Genomic DNA, 13,664 nt, shown 5'->3' with positions numbered 1-13,664 from the left:
CTGAAATGCTCTATAATTTAGACTATTTCAAATTTGGAGGATTAGGAATGTATCAACTATAAAGTCTTGTCCAACTTTGAATAAGGTATATTCAGTGTGAAAATTTGAACCATTTATTCTTGCAGTCCATAATATAAATTTGCCTGCTTGGAAGTAGTGTCATAGAGAAGTTGATTCATCATCTGAGTAACATGCCTATTTCTCCATTTAACCTTTTTAGTGTACTTCCCTTTGCTGTAAACAATGTCAAGAAACAGAAATAACAACAAAGAATGAAATATTTAGGTAAGATCTTTATTACATTTTTAATCTTTCAATATATTACCATATTCCCTTCTGTGGTTCCACTTTCCATATTTTCTCCAGTACCTAAAAATATACTCAGTAAAGAAGATAAACACAGGGAAGGCTGTCACCCAGCCTGGAAACATCTGCAATACAGTCTTTTTCCCCTCAAGTTTTAGACACATCCTATCTTAAAGCATAATAGAAATGCTACAAGCATTACACTTCGGCTAGTTCTGCTACATAGGACCAAAATTGGGTGGGTCTCTGAATATGTGCTGATGCTGTTAAGCTTAACACTTTTGATGAATTCATTAGAATTACAGATCAAGAAGGTAAGGAAACTGATATCTAGGTAAAGTAACTAAATGTCCAAAGATGAAAATATGACCTCACTAGGCTTTGTAAACACTGATAAATTTCCCTTTGAATCATCAAAGAACACTTTCAAGCCAATAGAATATCTGCCAACCTCCTGTATACTTGTCTTACATTTTACACAAAGTACTGTACAATATCTGAAATTCAAAGGTTAAAAAGCCAAACTTATATCTCAAGTAAGTAAAAAACTGGAATTACTGTTTTTCTTCTCATTGTCTTATTCTACACATTGTTTCTTTGTAGTTTATCCTTATGTGGTCCAATGGCAGCATATGTGAATCCTCATGGATATGTACATGAGACACTGACTGTGTATAAAGCATCCAACCTGAATCTGATAGGCCGGCCTTCTACAGTGCACAGCTGGTTTCCCGGGTAATGCGGCTGTTTTCTTTTTTTGTTGACTCTTAGTCTAGACGAAGCTTCTAGGAAGGTACAAAAAACAAACAGGACAGGAATAGTTTGATCATTTCATGAATGGGTTAAAATCAGGGACATATGAGATGTAGAAACCAGTAAATCTTGCCTTTTCTAGCTTGCTTTAACCTTGGTCTCCCTTTTACTTTGGAAGTGGCAGAAGAATTAGGGATTAGTGACTTATTATCCTTGCACTTGAAGAAAATCCTCTTATTTGGTATCATTCTTGAGAATTGTAAAGCTAACATTAATATGCCAATGTTAAGCACTATATGCAGAATCCTCTACCTGAGAAAAATGGTACCCTGAGAGCAGAAATGCCGTGTTTCCCAGAAATGAAGACGAAAGCGGTGAGGTTAAAGCAGGGCAAAACAGCAACATATAGACGCGTGCAGTAATAAATTATCCATGCAAATTTGAGGTTTAAGAGAAATCTCATGACAAGCCTAGTCCAAAGTTTAAAAATAGGCTTTCTTAACTTTTATCTTTCCTTCATTTTATAGGTATGCATGGACCATTGCCCAGTGCAAGATCTGTGCAAGCCATATTGGATGGAAATTTACAGCCACAAAAAAAGACATGTCACCTCAAAAATTTTGGGGCTTAACTCGCTCTGCTCTGTTACCCACAATTCCAGAGACTGAAGATGAAATAAGTCCAGACAAAGTAATACTTTGTTTATAAGTGCGCCTGTAGGAGTGACTTCCTGACAGATATTTCCTCAAGTCAGATCTGCCCAGACATCACTGCCTCTGATATATGTGTATAGTGGGTTACAGCATTTGGCTACCAAGTTCAAGAGCATATTTAGGGAATGAGAAAGCAGTATAAAACACAAGGTTGGATTCAGAAGTATTTACTTTTTAGTAGCTTGGTGCCACTGATTATCCTGTTGAGTCTATGTCATGACAGGATAAGAAAACAGTTGAAATAATGGGAATGGCTATGGAACAGGATAGGGGCAGCACTGCTCTAAACAGTGAGCGTTCCAGACACTTGGATGGTAAGCACAAGATAGCGGCAAGGCAGTGTCATTTTAAAAGGTCTTTGCTCCTTTCAATTTTCTTTAGTTGTCCGAGATACTGATTTGTAAATTTTGAACACATTAAAGAGTAAAATAAGCAGTTTGAGCAGAAATAATAGCATTTGGTGTATTTGCACTATTTATTTGATGAGCCTGTGATGTGCTAGATCCCTTTAACTAATGTATATGTCCATTTTGCATTTAATTTGCAAATATAAGTGAACAGTATATATTTCTAGGATCATACCCTTTAGGAAATAAAGTTAAAGCAACTGAAGGGCATCTTTACATAAACCTGGCCAACACTAATACCTATATCCAAATCTATTCTATTTAGTTGAATTATGTCAAAGTAATCAAGTAAAATACTTAAAAGTGTAAGTATGTAATAAAATGTAACTCAAGAATAGGCTACTCCTTAATGTTATTTTTTAAAAAAATAAGTTCTACTTCTGTTTCATTCAAGCTGATGTGATGAAGTGGGGGAATTATGCCTTTACTGCTGCAGTATAATCTGTTTACCATTACTTTCAGATAGTACTGTTTAAAGGAATCTTACACCAACCACATAGCAGCTTTGATGTCACTCCATCTGTGCAGATGACAACAGAATAAAGTCCATAGTTTAAAATCCAGGTATTTACTGACCTGGGTGAAGTAGATTTTGATGTGTCCTTTTATAGAACATCACCCTATTTGACTTCAAGAAGATTCAAAATCCAAAAGCTGCTGTTTACTTGTACAGTACATAGATATGTATGAGCAGCTATGCAGTAAGTAGTTAATTATATAAACTATCAAAAATCTAAGCCATATCCATCTAATTAGTAAAATAAACAATGTGTTCACTATCTTTGGCACCTGATATTAAAGGCAAGAGTCTCAACACAAGCCCTCCTGTTATTCCTGCAACTTTCTGAAAACAAACTAAGTTATTTTAGCATACAGTTTTTCTTCAACGGTTACCACATTTTAATATCAACAGCCAGGTTAACAGCACTGACTTTTCTCACCTGGCACTGCTCCAAGAGTTGGGAAATTCAGGAGGTAGACTTGAGCTTAATTTTTCTACCTACACTCAGGCTGTTTTTTAGGATTTCAGTAAGACGCAGGAGGAGAGAAAAACCAGTCTTACCAAGACTTTTTCACTGTTTCATACGGAGCTCAAAAATTTTTAGGTCTTCTTTATGTAGCTTAGTAGTTCATCTTTTTCCATTTGGTAACCACTTTTCTTCCACTGTTCACGCAACTGTTGTAGCAGGGCCCCAATTTCCTTCCCTGAAGAAATGCCCACTTTCCTGATATCATGTCCACTCACAGGGAATGGCGGGACAGACCACCGCTGCATCTCTTTGAGAAGACCATGCTCTCCTTGGTACTTCAGCAGCTCACAAACACGGGCAGTTGCATCTGGTTCCCTAGACTAAATGACATAGTTTTATCACATACTAAACACTCACAATTTCTTATATCAAATCTACAATTTGAAAAAGTTAGTGAGAACTATTTTCTGCTCAAACCTAATACATACTTACATCTATAACAAAGTCTTGATATGGTTTCAATGGTTCTGAACTATCTGTTGCTTTAACCAAGTCTCTCCTGTTTTTAACTATAAATAAACCCAGGTTTTTTTCCTCTTTTGAAATTTTCAATCTCAAATCCAATTTTGTGACATCATCTTGTACTTTGAATAAAGAAGCCAAAAGAGTCATTGGTTTTGGTGAAAAGCCTTCAACATTTTTACTGACTTTGTTAAATTCTTCTAAATTTGCATTAGCAGGTAAACCTGTAAAAAAAAAAAAAAAGAGAGAGAGAGAAAAGTCATTTTTTCTTAACTACAAAACCCTCACTCATCTCTTAAACTATGCAGATTTAGAATGTGTAGTGTTCTTTCTCCACTGCTTATTATCATCCCATTTGTCATTCCCTTAACTCCTAGAGGAAATTCCTGTAGCAACATGTCTTGTGAAGCTCAGGAGCTGTGATCACATCAGGTACCAACATGCCTTCTCAGTCACGGTCCTGTCTGTACACATTCCCTACTCAGCAATTTTATGTTCTTATAAAACAGTCCAAGTTATTGTCTAGAATATACTGGCTATAGTTATTAATTTCCTTTCTATATATTAAGTGTTCTCGTGAAAGAGCTTATTATGCATTAACTTATTGCTTCCTCCTACTTTCTATGAAGTAGCTTTTATTTTGAACCCTTTGTGATTATAAACCAACCCAACCTGCAAAAGCAGTAAGCTTCATCAAATTCAGGTGTTCTCTCTGACTGTTCTTTACCAATAAATAAACTATTTCCATCCTTAATGCCAAAGTTTATCTCAGAATTTCATTTCACTACTTTAAATTCCTTGTGTATGTAACACAAGACATTTTACTTCAATACTTTTTACAGTAGGTATTTTGTTGCTAAAAATTCACACCTTTATAACCTGTTCTCACCTATGTGAGGAGCCACATCAAGATCATAGATCAGGTGGATCAAATGGTTTACATGGTCACCAGTAAGAATTTTCTTCAGTTCTACCCAAATCCTCTCTCCTGATATTCCAGCCAAACCTTTGGCATTTTCTGCAATTGCTTCTAGAGTTTCATGGTCATGGTCACCGGGTCTGTCGACAATTCTGCCATAAAACCTGTAAGATATTTGATGTGTGACCCTTTTTGTTGTTGTTGTTGTTTATTACAAGAGAAAAAAATATCCTCAAGAGTTTTGTTACCTCTGTACACGTACACTCCTGGATCAATATTTTCCATTTTTACTAGGGTTGTCCCGTCTATATCTAGCTGAGGTTTCAACCAAGCATAGACAATGCTACACTTTTAAGTTTTGATGTTTGGTCTGTTATTAATAGACTGTTTGCATAGAATCAAGTTTAGAAAATTTGGATTTATTGACAAAATACGCTGTGCTACACAGTACTCTTGAGTAATCTCAACCAGTGAATAATGGTACTAGACGTACCTTAGCCAAGTAGAGGGTTTTTGTTTTTTTTTCCTTAAAGTTTAAAATTTGGATTTAAAAAAAAAAAAAAAATCTACTGGTAAGAAATTATCAAGATACAACCTACAAAATGAATGGTACATCTGATGAGGCATTATTTAGATTATAGAAGAAACTCAAATGCACATAAAATTACAGGATCTCATTCCAGTAATAGTGCAAGTGAGACAGATGGCATACAGAAACCTAATTGTAAAGCTAACCTGAAATAAACTAGTACTGGCCCTGTGAAAACTGGGGTGGCTCCTCTGAAGACCGAAAGGAGATACACCCTAGAGTTTATATATCCAAAGGCAGTCAAGTCAGTGTCAGGAGGTGATCCTGGCTCTCCTGTGTTCACTGTAGCTCACTTTTGAAAACAAACACACAAAAAATGAAAATGGACTAATGATCCACTGACAGAAAATGAAGCACACCAAAAATGTGGTACAGTGACCTCAAACTCAGTGTACAGCCAAGGCTGGCATTGAACTCATGACCTTTATGCCTTAGGATTCCTCAGTGTTAGGATTATAGGCATATCCACCACTCAAAGTAATATCGAGTCATTTATAACAATAAAGTTAGAGATAAGAGTTAAATAATATGGACACAAAAAGCCAAGTAATGTATAATACACATGTAACCAAACTAGGGTAAGCTGAGGACTAGGATATGTTAGTTGACTTATCCATGAGGACTAAGGTACAAGGACACACACAGATGACATTCTCATCACTGCTGCAAAGTAGAGGGACTACAGATAACCAAAAAGTTCAGAAGAGGATTGAATGCTTTTGTCCTAAACATGATAGCTTTGAGGGGAGAGATGTGTTTACCTTCAATTCCAATGTAGCAAGACAGTATATATATACATGTATAGTTAGTGTTTATGCATCACTTAAAAATCTATTAAAACTACAACCACTAATACCCACACAACTATCAATGCATTTCGCACTTAGCAGGTTTATCCAACTTTTAAGTATCTTAATACTCTGATTTGTTGTACCAGTTGATAGCACTCTCTTTGTGTCATTTTTTTGGTGAGGCACCAAATATGTTCCAGAGCATCTCCACTCTTAACTCTGTGAGGGCAGACACTTTAAATCATTTCTCTGTAATAACATCACCTGGCACAATACCTGGCGTGTGGCAAGAATTTAAACTACATCACCTGGCACAATACCTGGCCTGTGGCAAGAATTTAAACTACAGGATCAATGAAGGAAAAAGACACTAATAATTTAAAGCTTTTATATAAAACATACTACAAAGAATGGTTTAATTATGTATACTTCAGAATAAAAGCCAAAGAATGCTACTCAGCAGGTACTTGGTTGTCTCAAAGGGTAACATGAAAAACTGAAATTTTCTATTGTTGAAATGTGTAAGTTCTTACCTGAAATACCTTAAAATTCGAAGATAATCTTCCTGAATTCTCTGTTTTGCATGTCCAACAAATCGAACCTTTTTATTTTTTAAATCTGCATAACCATTAAAGTAATCAAACAGTGTACCATCAAAACCTATTAATCAGAAAAGAGGGAAGAAAAATCATGAGCAAGGATTTAGTGGGAAGAAAAAACATCTGAAAACTACCACAAACAGTAAAGTTCAATAAGAGTAAGAGTTAAAAATGAAAACCTAGGTTGTAACAGTATTCATATATATTACTAATAAATGAGAGACAGAACCTTCAAGAATAAACAAAATCAATTTACCACACTTGTGTAAAGTAGGATGGAGGGGAAGACACTGGATAGAACAGCAGGTAGACATATTACATAAACAGCAATAGATAATCTTCTAAACATAAGACTTAATATTACAAAAATAAGAATAGCAGGGAGACCCTGCCTCAAAGAACTAGGTGGAAAGTAATGCAGAACAGTCAGTGCCTTTCCTGGTCTCTGTGCACACACATCTGCATACATTCAGAAACAAGAAGATCTTAAAACACTGTAACAGACATAGTAGTAAAAACATCTATTCCATCTATGAACTGCTGGAGCATGTGAAGAAGCTGGTTCTACAAAACCAAGGATATAAGATCTCCATGACCCAGGGTAACAACAGGATATCCAAGATGAGTCCCAGTGAGGTTTCAGTATTGATGATGTAGCACAAGCCAGAGGCCATGGACCAGACCAAGGAATCACTTTTGTAGTGAAGATTTGCAAGCAAAGAAGTATGAACAAAATGGTATACTGTGAGACACACTGACACACTATAGCTTCCACAAAAAGGTTTTCTTTCCTTTGTCGAGGTTACAAGGGTGGAGGGATGATACAAGGGGAGGGGAAGATGAGTAGGATTGGGGTACATGATATACACTTTACAAAAAGAATCAATAAAAAGTTTTCATTTTTTTAGAAAATATAAATAAGCTTATTGGCAAAAAGAAAAAATAGAAAAATTACAAGCTTGAGTAAATTTCTGGGGAAAATATCTCAGTACCAAGATACTAACAGCTAAATTTTCCTAATATGCAAAAGTTGTTTTGAAATAAACAGACCAAGATGGCAAAACACATATTAGCTCAGCATTTAAGATACCGAGAAGAGTTTCTAAGATGATCTGAACACACACTCAAAATTCAAAAACAAAAAGCAGACCATATAAATAAAAAACAGGTTAAAAAATTAAAATCCAGAAATCTTAAAAACTAACATTTCAGCCTTAAGTCACAATACAAGTTTTTGAAAAGCTTGTCAGATTTCCCTCAGACTGGGTGATCCCTGTGTGATAACAGACTATACCAAAGCAGGCACTCTGGGTTTCACTGGACTCTGTGAGCCTATTAACCCCTCCCTCCCTCCCTCCCTCCCTCCCTCCCTCTCTCCCTCCCTCCCCCTCTCTCTTATTAAGCACTGACAGTTACTTCCTAATCTTCACTACAGTACTAAAGTGGAAACTGACAAAAACACTCCAGTTTACAGGTAGTGATGTTAACTTCAGCCAACAGACTCTGATAGATTCAACTTAAATGATGGATAACAGCTCCATAGCACAGGCTTAAACACAGGCTTAACAGAAAGAAGTCTCTCAGACAGCTCAGTCCTATCTTCCCAAGAGATTACCTAGAAACATAGAATTTATAGTGAGATCTCTTCGTTCAGCGTCTTTCTGCCAGTCAGTTGTGAATTCTACCTCTGCATGTCTTCCATCAGTGGTAACATCAATCCGGAGTGTAGTAACTTCAAAATTTTCTTCATGAAGCTGAAATTAAACACAAGTTTTTGTTGTTATCGTTTGAACTTTTAGCATAAGTACACATGTATTTGCCACAGTCAAGGCCAACTTGCCAAAATTTGTTGTCTCCTTCTGCTATTGGGGTTCTGGGGGCAAAATTCAAATTGTCAGGTTTGGGAGCAGGCGCCTTTCCCTACTGAGCAGTGACATTGGCCCCACAAACTTCTCACTAGTTTCTGTATTTACCACACTATATTTTTTATAGTTATTTTAATGTACCTCATATGCCATTCATTTAACAAAGGAGATATATTCTAGGAAATTTGTTGCTAGACAATTTCATTAACATTTATTTAAAACTTTTTACAATAACTTTTGAAACTTAAGATACAACTATAAAAATAATTTATGTCCTATTATAAATCATACTCCCTCCTTTTAAAAGGATTGTTTCATTAACCAAACACAAATTAGTTTCATTCAATGTAGGAAGGATGGAGTTGATCTTTCCCATGATAAGAGCAGTGCCTTGAAAAACAATCCAAAGACCTGCCTGAATACAATATATTTCCAGAATAACACTCATACATGCAAACTTTGAACCTGAATTAATGAAAAACTATAGTATCAATACCCTAGAAAGGCAGGCAAAGGAGGATTATATGTGCTTGCTGTGGAGAGAGAGGTGGCAAGGAAGTTATCTCACAGGAATGATGAGCATCTACAAAACTACAAATTAAAAACATAATCTAAGAGAGAGGACTTACTTGGTTTTACCATAGAAAATGTAAAAGTGAGAAAAGTATCAATCGTATATAAGTAGCTCCAATGGAAGAGTATGGAAGATTCCAGAGGGTAGGCGGCATGGACATTTCTATTGAGACTTTTTAAAAATTGGACAAAAATGTTACACCTCAAATAATCACAAAATGCCACAGCCAGTATGGTCGGGACACCTGCACTCACCCTGGCAGTGATAGTCCCATGCTTCTCTCCTTTGTTGTTGATCATGCGAATGCCAGCTGACTGGAACATCTCCTTCATCTGAGTAGGGGTGGCAGTGGTGGCGAAATCCACATCTTGAGGCTTCACCCCATTTAGTAAATCCCTCACTGCTCCTCCTGCTATTCTTAATTCATGGTTCTCTTTGGCAAATAATTCTGAGGAAAGAAGGATTTGTTTGTCTGGTTTTTGTTGTTTTTTAAGTGCAATGTATGATTAAAGATTAAGGATCACATAAGCACAAGGGCTTGTCATATATTACAGAGAGTAGAGGTCACTGAACTGAGCAATCTTGTATGAGAGTGAAAGCAGGCCCTCTCTTCGGAAATGGTTCTCCTACTGTAGACTGCCCCTTGGAACTGCAGGAGAGATCTTTGAAAATTTCTTTCTTATCCAGAAGATAATTCAAAATTCCAAGATGACTTAGAATCATCACTTTAAATATGATTATCATCAACAGAACAACAAGCAATAAAACAATTGTGCTTGCTTCTCTATGGTGTATGTGTGTACTTTAGAATCAAAGTCTTCTATTTCTTTTTGGGACAAATGTAGACACAGTATGCTTATGCAGGAAACCTATGAAAAATATTATAGCACAGAACCCTTAAAAAATAAGACTGTATATACTTTTTGAAACCAATCTGCACATGGGCTATACACATGAACACTATCCAAGGCATGCCTTGCACAATTCATGAAGGATTACTCTGGCTTTCCAGTCAGTTTTAATCTGAGTTCTCACCATCTAACCACAAATTAAAGATAGCCTACCAAGCAACTAGCTTCTATCAATGCAAAAGCTAAGACTGCCATCAGATAGCAACTTGGTCCTATAGAACAGCTGCCCTCATTTCATTGTACCTTCCTCTAATGTACACCCAAGTGTGTATTTTAAACTTGCATTGATTTATGACTCAGTTCTGTAAAACTACAAAACTTCACGAACCTGCTTCCAAGTTGGAAGATGGAATGTGAGGTAACCTAAATCTGTTTTCCTCCAATATGGATACATAAATGGCCCCCCCTTTAGAAGAGAGCTGTGGATTTTAAGTTGATAACCAAAGATAATGTCTACTTTCTGAAAACATTATGCAGATCCCATTTCCTAAACTCTTTCTAAACAAACTAATCCAGGTCCCAATATTGGAAAAAGTCAGTTCCAATGCCCTCTTGTGGGCCTGTGTAGGCAGCATTCTTCTTTTACTGCAAGAAGCAGCCTGGCATATTCTTGGGGATCATGAATTCAGCTAAGCCCTTCCCTAATCACAACTCACGATATAATCCTAAATGTGTAAACCCTAATCATACTCTTCCACCTACTCTAATCAAGCTGTTTCCCTCTGTAGATTTTCTAAAGTGGCTTGACTAAACAGTCTTGCCTTAGGTAAACATGGGCTCTTAAAGAAGCTAAAACTTCCTTCCATAAGCTCTCTACAAGGGTTCATGCTCCTGTAATTTCTCATTCAAGTTTCTCAACCTATCCCCCAGTTAAAGAGTCTTTAAAATATAAAAGTTCTACCTTTAAAATATAAAAATTCTACCTCCAATGTTCACAAGATTAATGGAGTTCATATCCCAAACAAATGAAAAGCTGTCCAGACTGGGATCTGCCTCCTTTAACACCTAGAGCAGTCCTCTACACCTGGGCTCATTCTGACCCAGAATGTCTTCTTAACCTCCTTGCTCCAGCATCAAGCCACTGGCCCCTGAACTCCAGTCTCCAGATCTGGATTACTCTAAAACCCCAGAGTAAATACTCGGCACACCCTCCTCCCACAGATTATCACTGTGATGTGTCAGTTCTCTAACACAGTAAACAATGGCTCCCATATCCAACTTTTGTCTCATCTCTCTCTAATCGTTGCTTCACACTTTACCTACACTAAACTCTCTCCTTGTTGTTTACTTCCAACTTTGTATGCTTTCAGTACTTCACTCCAGGCAGCTTAACACCTTGTTCAATCCTGCTCATTGGCTAGTGGTCAAACTTCTTGTCCAGTAACATCAACTACTTACAGAAAACAGCCAGATAGGCTTTAAGGGTGTGGATTCTGCTAAGATGACCATTTTCCACACTTAGAGAATATATGGGCAGCACAAATTGGAGTTGATGGGTTATTTAAAAAAAAAAAAAAAAAAAAAAGAACCCAGGAGAAGAAAGTAGGAATTAGTTTGATTCTGATCAAACTGTATGAAACTTTCAAGAAATGAAAATATCTTTAAAAATATTAAAAAAACCTATAATACTGAACATCTTTAAGAAGAGAACAGGAAAACTAGGGCTGGGAGAAGATATGAGAAAATATAACAGGTTCAACTAGCCCAAATTGGAGCTCTTATATCTACAGTGTTCACTCAGCATTTGAAATGTGTGAATCTGGTAGACATGTTACATGTTCTAGATATATTCTACATACACCATTAATTTCATTCATTTCATTTTAGTTTTCTATTGGACAGAGAATTTCTGGCATTTTTCACTCTGATTAAATCACAGTGTAAATAGCATCATAAACTTACATTGAGCTTAAAATGTTCTCCTCCGTAGGCACCTAAAACACCATCATCTCATTTCAAGAGTAGAAAAGTAGCCCTGGAAATACCATAATCTTAAGGCAATGTTTCCCACAGTTTCTTCAACATAATTTATGAAGTAAAAACAAAGCAAAGAGAGTCAGCAAAATTGCAGCATTTGATTTAAAAGTACTTCAAGGGCCTAGAAGATGTCTGAATAAAAGTCCTTGTCACCAACACTGACAACCTGAGTTGCATTCCTGGAACACACACAGTAGAGACTATTGACTCCTATAAGTAGCCTTCTGAGCTCAACACAGAACATGCACCCTGGTGATCCCAGGAATAACAAGGCACCTCAAGTGCAAATGTCAGTCTCTGAGGTGGTTTACACACACTCTACTCCTGGAAGCCATTTTTTTGATATATCAGCAGGTTTTAAATTGCAGCTCTATATTTAGATTTACAAGCTTTTTAGGTGCACACACGGAAAAAGAGGAAAAAAATTCTATTTCCTTCTGTTCTCTCAGAGAGCAATTCAACAAAGGAAAACAGAACTTCAGTGTTAACAAATCAGATGACGTCAGACTCTATCATTTAAAATCCAGCTCCTTCAATTAGGGAAATAGACAGGCACTTCACTTCCTAAGCATGTGTTTCCTCTTCATTCAGGAGAAACACATATCTAAAGCTCTTGGGTCTCATTACATAATGTATGGTAAATGGAATTTCTTGGGGGACACAGAAAAGTTGTGCTTCACGCTCAGTCAACTTCCCACCATTTTCAACATACCCCAAGTAGGTATGTCTTTCACTGGAGCCACCAAAAAAAAAAAAAAAAAAAAAAAAAAAATCTCAACATTGACAGAAAGATGTCTGCCTTGTATTTTTCTGCAGTTAACAATTCCAAAGCCCAGAAGGTAACCTTAACTTCTCACCTGCCAGGCTCTTCAATCCATCTGTGAAAAGTGACTGAAATTCTGGGGACTGCAACTTCATTGTGAACAGGTACCGCTTCAGAAGGCACAACCTACTCCAACTACACCTCAGGACCTGCCTGTGCCAAGGATACAGGAAGCTCTGCATCTGGAGACAAGTCGCCAACCACACATCTACGATGCGAACACACAGGTAACGCGAATTAAACTTCAAAAGGAGGGCCAACAAACGCTGTCCGACAGCTCAGCTAGCAAACCCACCTCGCCGGATAAAAATATGAAAGTGATCCCTTTCAGGAACGCTAAACCACTTCGGTGGCAGCTACCCAAGTCCTCTTGCTATGATTACTATATCGGAAGCAGGAGGGATTTGGAGTGCCAGGAAATAAAATATTAGGTCGGCACCAACAGCAGGTTTCCAAAAACCACATCAGTTACACGTGCTCACCACCCTCCTCCTCCGCTACCCAGGGTCGGCCTCCTGGTTACAGCCTCCAAAGTTGGAACCCTGCGGGGTTGCCTCAACAATTCTCGCCGTCTGCTCGATCGATCGCCAAGAGGTGGGAGCTCTTAAAGGACCCCAAGAAAAGCAGCGCGCCGCGAGGACAGCCACCCTCAAGCGGGTCGCGTGTCTGAGACAGCGGCTTTCTCCCCTAACTCTGGAAACCTGCGGGGAACCGGCCCTGAGACACGACCGCCGCCCACGGCTCAGTGAAGAGAGACCGGGCGTGGCCTAGAGTGGGGAGCGGCCTCCACCTCCCGCCATCTCCCCAGGGCGCGTTCGGACGCACGCTGCACAGCCGGGTCGCCCAGGTGCCTTAGAAACGTGGTGCTCCTACTCCGAGGACCCGCTTACCCGCCTGCTGCCCCGGCCGCACGCGCACTTCCGGGTCGCGGGCCAGTGACCTCA

General features: G+C 38.0%; 2 protein-coding genes across 5 annotated transcripts in view; one reads left to right on the top strand and one right to left on the bottom strand.

Moving 5' to 3' along the window:
- The window catches only part of Crbn (cereblon), a 20,882-nt gene extending 17,595 nt beyond the window's left edge, over positions 1–3,287 (top strand). Inside the window, exons 9-11 of one of the 2 annotated variants that reach the window (XM_021190048.2) lie at positions 221–285; positions 910–1,041; positions 1,587–3,287. In XM_021190048.2, coding sequence (XP_021045707.1) covers positions 221–285; positions 910–1,041; positions 1,587–1,767 — 378 coding nt within the window. In that variant the 3' untranslated portion in view covers positions 1,768–3,287. The remainder of the gene's footprint in view (positions 1–220; positions 286–909; positions 1,042–1,586) is intronic. The other variant, XM_021190049.1, reaches the window with a different exon arrangement.
- On the bottom strand, positions 274–13,664 carry Trnt1 (tRNA nucleotidyl transferase 1). Of its 3 annotated transcripts, none has more exons than XM_021190050.1 (9): positions 13,546–13,664; positions 12,755–12,928; positions 9,264–9,457; positions 8,186–8,324; positions 6,505–6,631; positions 4,562–4,755; positions 3,643–3,896; positions 3,243–3,530; positions 274–1,091 (listed from the first exon to the last, which is right to left on the bottom strand). In XM_021190050.1, the coding sequence occupies exons 2-8, from the start codon at positions 12,900–12,902 to the stop codon at positions 3,282–3,284; spliced, it is 1,305 nt and encodes a 434-aa protein (XP_021045709.1). In that variant the 5' UTR covers positions 12,903–12,928; positions 13,546–13,664; the 3' UTR covers positions 274–1,091; positions 3,243–3,281. The 3 variants fall into 3 exon arrangements, with proteins under 3 accessions (XP_021045709.1, XP_021045710.1, XP_029390586.1); XM_021190051.1 differs by having other exon boundaries at positions 13,611–13,658; XM_029534726.1 differs by having other exon boundaries at positions 1,001–1,088; positions 13,546–13,620.

This window comes from Mus pahari, chromosome 2 (genome assembly GCF_900095145.1).
Source record: "Mus pahari chromosome 2, PAHARI_EIJ_v1.1, whole genome shotgun sequence".
Taxonomy (NCBI): domain Eukaryota; kingdom Metazoa; phylum Chordata; class Mammalia; order Rodentia; family Muridae; genus Mus; species Mus pahari.
Note: the sequence above shows the minus strand (reverse complement) of the source record. Positions and strands in the feature narration are given on the sequence as shown.

Coding starts and splice junctions, on each gene's coding strand:
- Trnt1 (XM_021190050.1), bottom strand. CDS start 12,902: ATGCAGAGCTTCCTGTATCCTTGGCACAGGCAGGTCCTGAGGTGTAGT. Junction 3,897..4,561: donor TGATGTGGCTCCTCACATAG/GTGAGAACAGGT, acceptor TTTTTTTTACAG/GTTTACCTGCTAATGCAAAT. Junction 3,531..3,642: donor ATCAAGACTTTGTTATAGAT/GTAAGTATGTAT, acceptor TATGTCATTTAG/TCTAGGGAACCAGATGCAAC.